Genomic DNA, 12093 nt, shown 5'->3' with positions numbered 1-12093 from the left:
TGCATATAAGAAAATCGATTTAAGTATATGAAAAACATCTCGTTCGAACTACCAAAGATACGAGAAAAAGGCTTACCATAATTTTTGGCCTCCCATCGGCCCTTTGACAAATCACGCCATGAACGCTCGGCATGTGTGGAGGTCGAAGCTAGATCCCGTACCCAGTTCTTGAGGTCGGGAACTGCACCGGGCATCCAAGGAACCGCTGCATCACAAAAAGGGAATATCAGTGAGAAAAGAAATGAAGGGGCAAAATAGTAGGAGATAACAACAGAATTACACTTACGATTCATGTTCCACTCCTCGAAAAATGGCATCTTTTCAGTTGGAATCAGGTCCGAAGTCTTCACTCGAACGAACCTTCCCATCCAGCCTCGATCCCTGTCCTCGTCTATGCTCGAGAACATAACCTTGGTAGCCCGGCGCTAAAGTTTTATTAACCCGCCTCGAAAGAGGTGAGGGCAATACAATCGAATGAGATGGTCGAGGGTGAAAGGCATCCCCTCGATTTTGTTCACGAAGTAACAGATCAAAATAGCGATCTGCCAAGAAGAATGATGGATCTGGCCTAGGATTATTTGGTATTAACGGCAAAAATCAATAATAACAGGGTCGAGGGGACCTAACGTGAAAGGGTAAGTATACACACTTAAAAACCCTTTCACGTAAGTGGTGATATCTTCTTCAGAAGACGGGATTACTATTTCTTTGTTCTCTCAATTGCAATCTTTCTTTAGGTGTTCGAGGTGCCCCTCGGCTATCGAACACATATACCTTGATACTGGCTCACATCGGCCGGGAACCGACGAGCCTTTGTCGACCTTAAAATCAGAGGTAAGAACACACGCCCCAGGAACGCACTCCTCAGGCCGTGGCACCACCGGTGTTTTGTCAGCGGCAGGCTATGAAGAAGAAGCTTTTTCTTTTTGAGGAATGGTTTTTGATGTTTTCGCCATTTTTGGATTTAAAGATCAAAAATAGAAGGAGGTAATAAAGTTTTGGTATTTTTGAAGAGAGATTTTGCAGTGAAAAATCACAGATTTACAGATAAACTCAGAAGATGCAAGAAAGAACTTTATAAAATTTGGAGATTGGAGACACAAAAGTGATAAATGGTAGAAATAAAGGGGCTATTTATAGATTAAACAACGTCGGTTCAGTATCAACAGTGGTCGACCACCGTCTGACACGCATTAAATGCCTTGAAAAACTGAACCGACGGGACATCTATCACGTACGTCATGGTCGGGCTCGATGCAAACGTCAGCACATATTCAATCGAGCCGTTGGAAAATTATATCGTTTCTCGCCACATCCTTCCCGAGAAAACGAGGGGATTATTTGTATACGGTCGAAACTGATTTCGGCCTTCGTAAGACTTATCAAGATGGTATCATAATGGACCGAAGAAAGTCTTCATAAAATCGAGATGGATCCGAAGATGGCACAAACGAGCTTCAGATTTCAGGTACAGGTCAAATACCGAGCTCGAAGTCATTATCGAGCTCGGGTCCGAATCAAATTATGATGAGATGTGATTGAATCGAGCTTAAGGTCCAGAGGCCAACCAATACCGAGCCCAAGTCATTACCGGACCCCGAGTCAGCATCGACCTCAAACCCGCATCGAGCTCTAAAGTTGGAAACCGACCAATACCGAGTCCGATCAGGATCGAGCTCATAGACAAGAGCCGTTGCAGCCGCACTAAGGGAGAGAATCTCGGCGGAAATTAGGGAAAAACTTATTTATCATGGGTTCCCCACTATGTATTTTTAATTATATCTAAAGTAGGATCTCCACTATAAAAGGGATGGCTATATTTCTGTAAAATGACAAGTTTTGGCATACATTGTAACTGAGATATCATACACTCATATATTGAAGAGTTATCCCTTTTTAGTTTCTTAGATTGATTCATCTTGCTTAATCCATAAATCATTTTCTTTTTAACTTTGTTTATTTTCTCTACAGTCAACACTCGATATTTCTATTTACTCTTACGATTTATGTCAAATTATACCATATACCCTTAGAACTACGTACAAATTCAACTCTATCCATTTTTCGGGTAAACAACTAGCACTACTAGAAATTCGGCAAAAATCGACCGCGGTCGACCGACCGATTTTGGTCGGTCAAATAACCGATCAAAAATAAGGGAAACTATTTTTGAGTCCCGTGAAATTTATTTTTCAATGAACCGACCAACTTTGGTCGGTTTTTTATTTAAAATTAATATTAAAAAAATTGACCGAAATCGATCGATTAATTCGGCCGGTCATTTAAAAAAATCGACCGACATGTGTCGGTTATTTTCGTGTAAAAATACAATTAAAGAGTATAAATAAAATAAAAGACAGTCTTAAAATAAAATATGGTATATTATCCTGCCACTGTACAGACTCCGGTTCGATTCCCAGATGGTGTATTTTTTAATTACATAATTAAAATACCGACCGACTTTGGTCGGAAAGTTGGTCGGTTTTTTCAGCATTTTTTTTAAATTTAATTGACCGACCGAAATCGATTGAAAAATATTGACCAAAGTCAGTCGGTTAGCTCTACCGACGTTACGATTACCAACCGCCACGAATCGGACGATTTTCGGTCGATTTTTGCCAATTACCGACCAACATCGGTCGGTGTTAGCGGTCGGTTTTCCTCGTTTTTTTAGTAGTTACGAACTCTAGAAAATTTGAATCAGTTTCCTTCTAAATTTTTTATGATTGCTTTCCAATGTTTTAAATTAGACATAGGTAAAACGTAGTATATACATAGAAGTCTAATTTGGACGTGAAAGAGCAAAAAGAATTCCAAAAGAATTAAAAACCGTTACTTTTGTATAATTTTTAAAAGATTAGCGGAGAGGTTCCTTTAGAAAAAGGAAGAAAAAAAAAAGAAATCGGAGAAGTTCCTCATGATACTTTGTTAACCAAAAAATCTTCTTCCACTTGCAATGAACTCACAAATTTTCAAAAAAAAAGAAGAAAAAAACTACAAAATATTAAAATACGTACTTTTTTTTTTACATGAACGTTTTCCACCAAATAATTCCTTTCGAAAAATAGTTCCAAAGGTTATTTGAGGCAGTGTTTATTTTATTTACAACATTCAGTTCAGATATTTTTTTTTTTTAAAAGCAAAAATAAATTAGTAATAAGGTGTCTTGCTATACCGAACGAATTTCCCATAATCACCTAAGCTAGGCGCTAGCGAGCTTACCAAACTCAAACTAGTTCACCACTACCCTTTCGAAAAAATGTCACTGTCAATATCCAAAAAGGGTAAGGGTAAAAAAGTAAATTCAGTTATAACTTCAATTTCATTAGCTATCACGCCATTCACCTTTTTTCCGCCATTTATAAATTACCCCCAAAACGAAGAAGAAGCCGAGTAGGAGAAAAACTGCTCAATTCTCTGCTCTTTCCCCGCCATAACCGCCTCTTCACATTCCTTGAAAATTCTCCCTCTCTCTCACACACTCACGACACACACATATACACATATATATAGGATGATGATTTTAAAAAAAAGTAGTGATAATGAAGGTGGTAGTAGTGGTGGTGGTGGTGGTGGAGGAGGAGGAGTACTTTATGCTTATTTAGGTATACTCTGTTGTGTACTTGTTGTATCAGTGATAGCAGTTTTTCTCGGAAGCGGCTTCCGATCATCGGCGGTTGCCGTGAATTCAGGTAGTACTGTTTCGATCGTTGAGTTGCAGAAGAAAGTGATCGCCGCTACCGTGGCTAATCTAAATCCATCACGAGCCATCGCTTCTGATGTTTCGTTATACCGGAAGAACTCTTCGTTCTCTCCGATTCAGAGAAAATCTGCCGTTGTTGTGAGTTAATTTCAATGCTCTTCTTAAATTTCATCGGAGATTACGTTTTTTTCCTGATTTTGGATTTATCGATAGAGCTTGCTTTAATGCTTTAGAAAACGTCATTTCCGAAGTTTGAGAGATTTTCTGAATCTGTGTAGTTTTTGTTTAAACGAAACATTAAAACTTCAGTTTAATTCATTTACGTTTATGCTTGGTGAAAGTAGTACTGTTGATAGAGCTTCACTGAATGATTCAGAAAACTTTAATTTTGAAGTTTTAGAGATTTTTGTGAAGTTTTTGTATATGTGGAACTCTAAAGCGTCACGTGTTTTATCAGTTTTTGAGAGATTATCTGATTCTAGGAATTTTTGTATACGTGAAAATCTTTGAAACTAAAGTTTTCTTCATTTACGTTTGTTATTGGTGAGTTTTTTGAGTGTGGAATAATATGAATGCTATTTCTGGAACATTCGGCAGAGGAAAGTTGATAAGAATGAGGAAGGATTGACACGAGCGAGAGCGGCGATTCGAAAAGCTGCTGGTGTTCGAAATCAGTCGATCATAAACCCCGGTGGAATCTACCGTAATCCAGGCGCATTTTATCAGTAAGTCTCTAATTCAATCTCATATATATATTTATATGGAAAAAAAATAAAAGTTATTAAGATTAAATCTCTAAAAAGAGCCTTTTTGCAAGTCATAACTACTTTCCTTCTAAGTTACTCACCAGAATCACTCCAGTTCACATTCCAATTGTGTTCTCTTATAATTTATTGTTTATCACCCCCTTCTATACTCCGACGTGAAGTTTAGTGTAAAGACTGACCCAAAGTCTTGATCCTTGGACGTAAGTATTGGTTTTTAAACTATATGTACAAATTTAGTATTAGCACACGCGTGCGTATATAAAATATTGTTAACTAAATACTATATAATTCAGGCCAAAGAAACACGAATATATTGTTCAAGTCGAGAGTAATATTAAATGTGAGTCGTAATTAGTTTTTCCCAAACTCCAGTGAAGGGTAAGAAGGGATGTAGGATTTTTATTAAACTAGTGGATGATTTAGATCGTTGATATACTTATTAATATAATACTTATTATTAAAGATATATAGTATTCCTCTTTTCAAAAACAGTTGCGTTATATATATTTAGTAGTTCAACGCATGAGTCGTGAGGCTGTATCTATTGACCTGTACTATGTCGGTCTTCCCCATGAGAGGGTGGGCTTTGGGAGTGGAGTACTAGAAAGTAAAGGCCATCCTAAATTTTTAAATTAATAATTTGTATATGTTTAATATATTTTTTTTCGATTGAGTATAAAATTTGGACTAAAATTATAAGATTTGTCCTAGCCCATAAGGGATATGGTAGTTCAGCCCAGTTAAGAAGTCAATTAAGTGGAATGTTAGGAAGTCTTCTAATTGACGCATGGTATGTCTAGTGCGCACACTCAATGTTTCCTACAGAGGTCGCACTTGATTGCCTTCTGTGAAAAGCCGCTTTGTTATATTCATTGCTCGTAACAAATACTCCTCTTAATTATATGTGGCTGGCATGTATCCCTTCTAATTTTTGGGCGGCTCTGCATTTTCATCTTACCATAAAATTTTAGTTTGGCTTTTGTAATTTTTTTAAATATAAAAATGCGGAAGATGAAACGTTTCTTCTATTTCTATTTCTTTCTCGAAGAAATTTAATTAGATACATGGTATCATGTGGTACATATCGAATTTTAAGAGTCCTTGTATTTAACTGATACGCGGTTGACTAGTTTGTCACGTTATGTATCTACCACTTACACTTCGTATGATTGCATAGTAAAGTTATGTTGTTTGATTCCTAATATAGGTTTGAAAATTTGTTATGCATCCGGATTGCTAGTATCTATATATGGTTTTTTGTAATTGAGACCAAAGTTTTTTTTTCCCACCACAAGAAAACATGAAAAGAAATGCCTAATATCACGAAATTAATTATATGTCAATAGATAACGTTAATTATACTGATAAATGATGTGAGAAGTAGTCCTTGTTAGCGCACAAAATAAAAGGAGTGCTTATTAATCATTAATGACAATAAAGCCTCCTTCAAAATGTATCTTATCAGGAAATTAAGCAAAAAAATCGGACCTTGGATCAGAAAATGTAATTTGGTTTTGACCGAATATTTGACGATTGTTCATCAAAAAAGCGTGTCTATTTATTGCGTACCCCGGGAAATAATTACGTAATTTGTTGCTTTTGAAGATTATTTCCCACAAAATTGAAATTAGACAAAATGTTTAGCCTAGCATTGCAGAATTTTAATTTGCATGGAATCGAAAAGATAAAAGATTCAATTCTGTTTTTACAACTCCGTCACCTACCCATGTAAAGAGATGCTCTTAGAGTCACATCAGCCGTAACTGTGAGATAGTGTAACTATCTTACTGATAGCTAGTTTTTCTGGCTTTGCGAGAACAAATTAATGTTGAAACTGGCTAGTCCACGTCTTCATTCTGAGAGTTTGCATATGGAACACCAGCTAACAAAGATGTTTACTTTTCCTCAAAATATCAGCTGTAAGAATGGCACCAATGCTCCCAGTCTAATGAAAAAACGTACCTCTCTTGGCATTTTTGGTAATGCATATTTATAGGTCATGTGATGTAGTAATTTCTCTCTTTATTTCCTCTATACGTTAATGGTTTCGCCTTTTATTTTCTTTTTTTCCTATTGATACATTAATACATCACCTACATACATTAAAAGCTAAGCTAGGAAGTGTAGTTACTCAGCATTGAACACGGAAAAATTCTTTCTGAACCATTTTAATTTTTCTTGTAATTTAATTCACATTATTGATCATAAGTAAATGAACCAAAATAAGTTAGAAAAAGTAAATAAGATTAGTGTGATTGAGTTTCCTATGATTGTTTATTAGTTTTCTAATAATTTGCCTTGCCGTTGAAGCATTTGGGATTTTCCGTAACCAACATATATTTGATACTTAGTACTTATGTAAGTCATTATTTTTTTATTGGGACTTAAGATACGTACCCACTTTGTCACTTTTATTTTGTAGGCAAGCTGCTGTTGTTATAATTACGTACCATTGCTATCATTGAACGTCTCAGTGGACTTGACTATCATTTTGTGTTGCGAATAATTATTGTTTGTAGGAGTTACAAGGAGATGGAGAGGAGATTCAAAGTGTATGTATATGAAGATGGAGACTTCATAATAGTCCATAATGGACCCTGTAAAGATATATATGCAAGTGAAGGAAGGTTCATTAGCGAGATGGAACATGGTAACAGTAAATTCAGGACAAGAGACCCTCATTCAGCCCATGTTTATTTCATGCCTTTTAGTGTAACTTGGATGGTTAAGTTTCTCTACAAGCCACTTTCATATAACGTTACTCCTCTTAAAGAGTTTGTGTCTGATTATGTTCGACTTATCTCAACAAAATACCCGTTCTGGAATCGAAGTCATGGAGCTTATCATTTCATGCTTTCTTGCCATGATTGGGTAAGCTTTATTAGTTTTGTACTCATTTGTTGAACGCAAATTGCATGCTTGCTTGGAGCCGAGGGTCTACTGAAAACAGTCTCTTTACCTGCATAAGGTAGGGGTAAGGTTGCGTACATAATACCCTCCCAGACCCCCTATTTGTGGGATACACTGGGTTTTTTGTTGTTGTTGTTGTGTTGTTGAAAGCAAAATTTTGATCATTCCATTAAAATTTATAAATTGGATTAGAAAAATTAAATGTTCCTGACCATTAGTATGTCGTGAAAAGTGCTATCACTCACACATGGTCTGTTGCTACACTTATTGCAGGCTCCTCTTGCTTCAAAAGGCAATGATTTTCTGTACAATACATCAATAAGGGTTTTGTGTAATGCAAACTCCTCAGAAGGTTTCAATCCTCAGAAAGATGTGAGCCTTCCTGAAATCTACCTTTACAATGGTGGAGTGTCCCCAAAGCTACAGTCTCCTCCACCAGCCAACATTTCAAGGCCTTATCTTGGATTCTTTGCTGGTGGACTTCATGGCGATATCCGGAAAAACCTCTTCGAACACTGGAAAGGGAAAGACTCCGATCTTCGTGTATATGAATACTTGCCTAAATACATGGATTATCCCTCTGAATTGTTGAGGTCCAAGTTTTGCCTATGCCCCAGTGGCTATGAAGTGGCTAGCCCAAGAGCGGTTGAAGCAATTTATGCCGAATGTGTTCCTGTTATGTTATCAGATCATTACGTCTTCCCTTTTAGTGATGTGCTAAACTGGGATGCATTCTCAATACAGGTTAACATTTCTGATATCCCAAGGCTAAAGGAGATATTGTTGGCTATTCCAGAAGACAAATACATGAAGCTCAAAGAAGGTTTGAGAGCTGTGAGGAAACATTTTGAACTAAACCGGCCTGCTCTGAAGTTTGATGTGTTTCATATGATATTACACTCTATATGGCTCAGGAGACTAAATTTAAGGCTCTAGATGGCAACATGCTATACATATATATATTTATCGAATATAAGTTACAAAAGAAGAAATTGAGATGGGGATATATAGGGGTGGAGAAGCGAACATAATCTATATCAAATTACCAGGGTTTATTTCAACGCCTTTTGAGTTATATTCTTTCATTCTCTAGAATTTGTTTGTAATAGCATCTTTTTTCAGATGGCCGCATTCTTCCATATATTAGCCTATAGGAGTAACAAGTCCTCTTGCTTCAACAAGACAATGTAAATGAAAACATTCTTGATCCTTTTTTTCCATTTTGGAAAGGGAGAAGTATCAGTGTTTGTTCTACAAGATAATATATATCCTTGAAATTTTGTCAAAAAGTGAAATGTGTAAGGAATGAATTCTTTTTTTGACAAACAGGATCTATATATATCTATACTATATTAAAAGTACGAAGACTCGTAGCAAAATGTCGTTCTCCTTTTTTACCTTTTAGAAATAGATTTCACACTAGACAAAATTGTCATTTGATTAGTTCTCTAATATTAGAAATATGAATAGTCATTTAATAGTTTCCTAATATTTAGAAATTCGATATCAATTAGATTTTATGTATTAAATATTTTCCTAATTTGAACGGTGTAATATAACAAATTAGTAAAAGAAAAATCACAATATTTTGTGACGTGTTTCAAAAATGTCGTTTACTACTTTTACGCTTTGGGAGTTCTTTTGTTTGTCATGCCTTCAACAATTAATTCTTTTAAAAAAATAGTTTTAAGTACTTTCAATTCCTTTTAAGTTTAGGAGTTTTCTTTTATTTGTTATAAGTTATAAAAACTTTGAGTGCTTTGACCTCTTTTTAGGTTTAGGAATCTTTAAAAAAAACCGATCAATTCCTTGTAAGAAATATATTACTAATTCTTTATAATTATGTTAGGTACAAAATTTATTAATTATTTTGGTAAACTTTTCGAGCACTTCCACCTTGGCTTACGTTTATGAATTTTTTATTTTTTATGGTAAAAATTTCGAGCACTTTTACCTCAAATTTAGGAGTATGCGTTTATGCATGGAACCTAATATTTAGGACTTAAAATTTATTAAAATTCTACTTTATATAAATCCTTCATTAATTATACTATGTAACATGACTACAATTTCTTACATATTTTTTTTCATAATTCTCTTCTTTTTGATTAGTTAAGAGACATAACAACATTGTGAATAAATATTAGAGGCATCCAATACGGTTTCGAAACCCTTGTTCTTAGTATTTTTTAACATAAATCCCCTGTAGGTATCCAATATGTTGTCTAGCCCTTCCTTGTTTTTACGATTTGTTTTTAAAATTCCTTCAAATTTGAGGTTTTTGTCTTTCTTCATCAAACTTTTGAGATTTTAGTTTGTATAAATTTAGCATTTAAGCTTAACTTTCTTTTTAACAAATTCAAGCTTAAATTTTACAACTTATAAAAACAGATCTTGTGGGAAGAAAATTAAGTTTAGGCCAAGAATTGAAATTGTTCGAGCATTACTATTCATGAAGATAACTGATGTTTTCCTTCTTCGTCAACGTAAAAATTCTCTCCCGCTATGTTCTTGATAAATCACACATTCATAAATTTATGCTAAATAAAATTATAATATGAAATATTGTATATTTTTCCCTAATAAAGGAGTTTGAAATCAATTAAAATTTAATGATCTATTGGATAAACTTTGTCCTTTTATTATAGCATTAAGATTATAAACTATAATTTATTTTCATATCATATTTGTAGGCTCAAAAGCAATGGTTATGGCAAATTAGTCTAGAGTGCAGATTTGTCTTTTAAGTACGTTTTTGTAGTGTCCGCATTAAGCATGGAGGTTCGTTCGACAATTCTGAAAAAAAATTTAAATCATTCTTTATCTCTTTATTATGATCTTACCACTTGCGATCAATTGCAGTGCATTAATTTTAGTGTAGGACCTAATGAAGTCGAACTACATTTTGTGCTTCTAGCTAAAATCTGTTTCTACTATTCAAACTAATGTTTGAAATTAACTATTGATTTATATTTTTTTGAATATTTTCTTCTCGATTTTTTTCTACTAATCTTTGCGTTATATGTCTATACGTAGTTTCACTATATATAGCTCATTGAAATTATATGTTCTTGATTTATATTTTTTCTGTAAATTTACTCTTTTGAGTTTTTTGTTCCTTTTACAACCTTAAATTATTAATTATATTTAAATACGCTGATTAGCTTAAAAACGTTTTTCATAGTTTCTTTGATTAAATATTTTACTTGGTAAGTTATTATTATTGTAAATTAATATGCATCCAAATGATTAAATGATAAGAGTCATCATTTTTCTTTCAGTATTAAATAAATAATTTGAAATTTTTAGGACCGACAACATCGTTTATGAAAGAGAAATTGGGTTAGATTCAATAATATACTAACATATTATTATCTCATAAAATAAAATACCTATAATTAAAATAATATATAACTAACTTAACTGATCAGTTTATCTTTGCAAGTTCTGAAAATATCCAAATTACTACGTCTATGTAATCACGTTTATTTTTGTCACTTAAATCACTGTTATTTTAATGTTATTTTCTATTTTGCATAATTAATTGTTTCTTGTATACAAATTTTAGTTTACTGACGTTATATATACGTGCAACGCACATGCCTTAAGACTAGTGTATATATATAATAATTAGGGAATAAAGTTTATTTCTTACTTGGCTATTACAAAGTTTAGATATGTCACTTAGGACATTTTGATTTACAAATGATGCAAGCTTAGTGCATACATCCTTACTAAGATATTTAACTAGGTAAGCAGTTCCTTCATGAGACAGTGCAGTAGTTACAAAAAGCGGAGGATAGTACATAATCTTAAGATCCTTGCCATTAATCTCCTGAATAGCACTTCTATCTAGCTTGTGAGCCGGCTTGTTGGCTTTCTTGAAATTGTGGTGGATTGTTTGAAGCTTCACTTTGATCATTAATGAACTGCAATCATGAATAATATCGTTAAAAATTGTGTTTCCCTGGTCTATACAATTAATGACGTCAGTTGAGTCAGTTTCCACTTCTATGGAAGAATATCCTTGTTCATGAGCAATACGCAGGCCTTGTTTTAGAGCCATCAGCTCAACATGCAGAGGTGATAAGCCAGTGTTTGATCCTTGGAAGCCGAGTATCCAGTGACCCAAGCTGTCCCTAAATAGGCCAGCGAAGCCGCAGAGGGATGTGTTTTCCTTAAAGGAGCCATCAATGTTGAGTTTGACACAACCACGTAATGGTTTAAGCCATGTAACAGTGATAGGGATCTTTTGCTGAGGAATGAATTCCTTCTCTGTTAGGAGCTTGTATTCCTCAGCTTGTTTGTAGAAATTTTCTAAGTAAACCTTGTAAGTAGTGTTGTTATACACGTTATTATTTCTATTGATCCAAATATTCCATATAGCAAACGGGAAGAAATCCTTCCACCTAATGATACTATTTCTTAGGTTTTTATTATAGTCACGAATATTAGTGATCCAGTTGGTATTATTATCCCAGGTACAAGCGTCCAGACCTAAGAGTAGCCAAAATTCCTTAACAGTTTTGCACTCAAGGAAGATATGTTTAATGGTCTGGTTGTGAAGTTTACAAAACGTGCAAATAGGGTCAATGTTCATGCCAATGTGATTTAAGTAACTTCTAGAGGGTAGTCTCTCATGGTAGCATTTTCAGCATTTTCAGACTAAGTATTTTAATTTGTTAGGGCAATTTAGGTCCCAAATCCAACTAA

General features: G+C 34.4%; 1 protein-coding gene across 1 annotated transcript; it reads left to right on the top strand.

Moving 5' to 3' along the window:
- The first annotated feature begins 3377 nt into the window (after nt 1–3377).
- Nucleotides 3378–8622, top strand: LOC107780731 (putative glycosyltransferase At5g25310). Its single transcript, XM_016601309.2, has 4 exons — nt 3378–3841; nt 4301–4428; nt 6990–7341; nt 7654–8622. The coding sequence occupies exons 1-4, from the start codon at nt 3515–3517 to the stop codon at nt 8314–8316; spliced, it is 1470 nt and encodes a 489-aa protein (XP_016456795.2). The 5' UTR covers nt 3378–3514; the 3' UTR covers nt 8317–8622.
- The last annotated feature ends 3471 nt before the right edge of the window (nt 8623–12093 follow it).

This window comes from Nicotiana tabacum, chromosome 23 (genome assembly GCF_000715075.1).
Source record: "Nicotiana tabacum cultivar K326 chromosome 23, ASM71507v2, whole genome shotgun sequence".
Classification (NCBI taxonomy): Eukaryota; Viridiplantae; Streptophyta; class Magnoliopsida; order Solanales; family Solanaceae; genus Nicotiana; species Nicotiana tabacum.
This window is presented reverse-complemented; position numbering and strand designations above follow the sequence as displayed.

What these genes read in the sequence shown, in the direction of transcription:
- LOC107780731 (XM_016601309.2), top strand. Translation starts at nt 3,515, where the DNA reads ATGATGATTTTAAAAAAAAGTAGTGATAATGAAGGTGGTAGTAGTGGT. An exon ending in AATCCAGGCGCATTTTATCA is followed by an intron (nt 4,429 to 6,989) that starts GTAAGTCTCTAA and finishes TATTGTTTGTAG; the next exon opens with GAGTTACAAGGAGATGGAGA. An exon ending in TGCTTTCTTGCCATGATTGG is followed by an intron (nt 7,342 to 7,653) that starts GTAAGCTTTATT and finishes CACTTATTGCAG; the next exon opens with GCTCCTCTTGCTTCAAAAGG.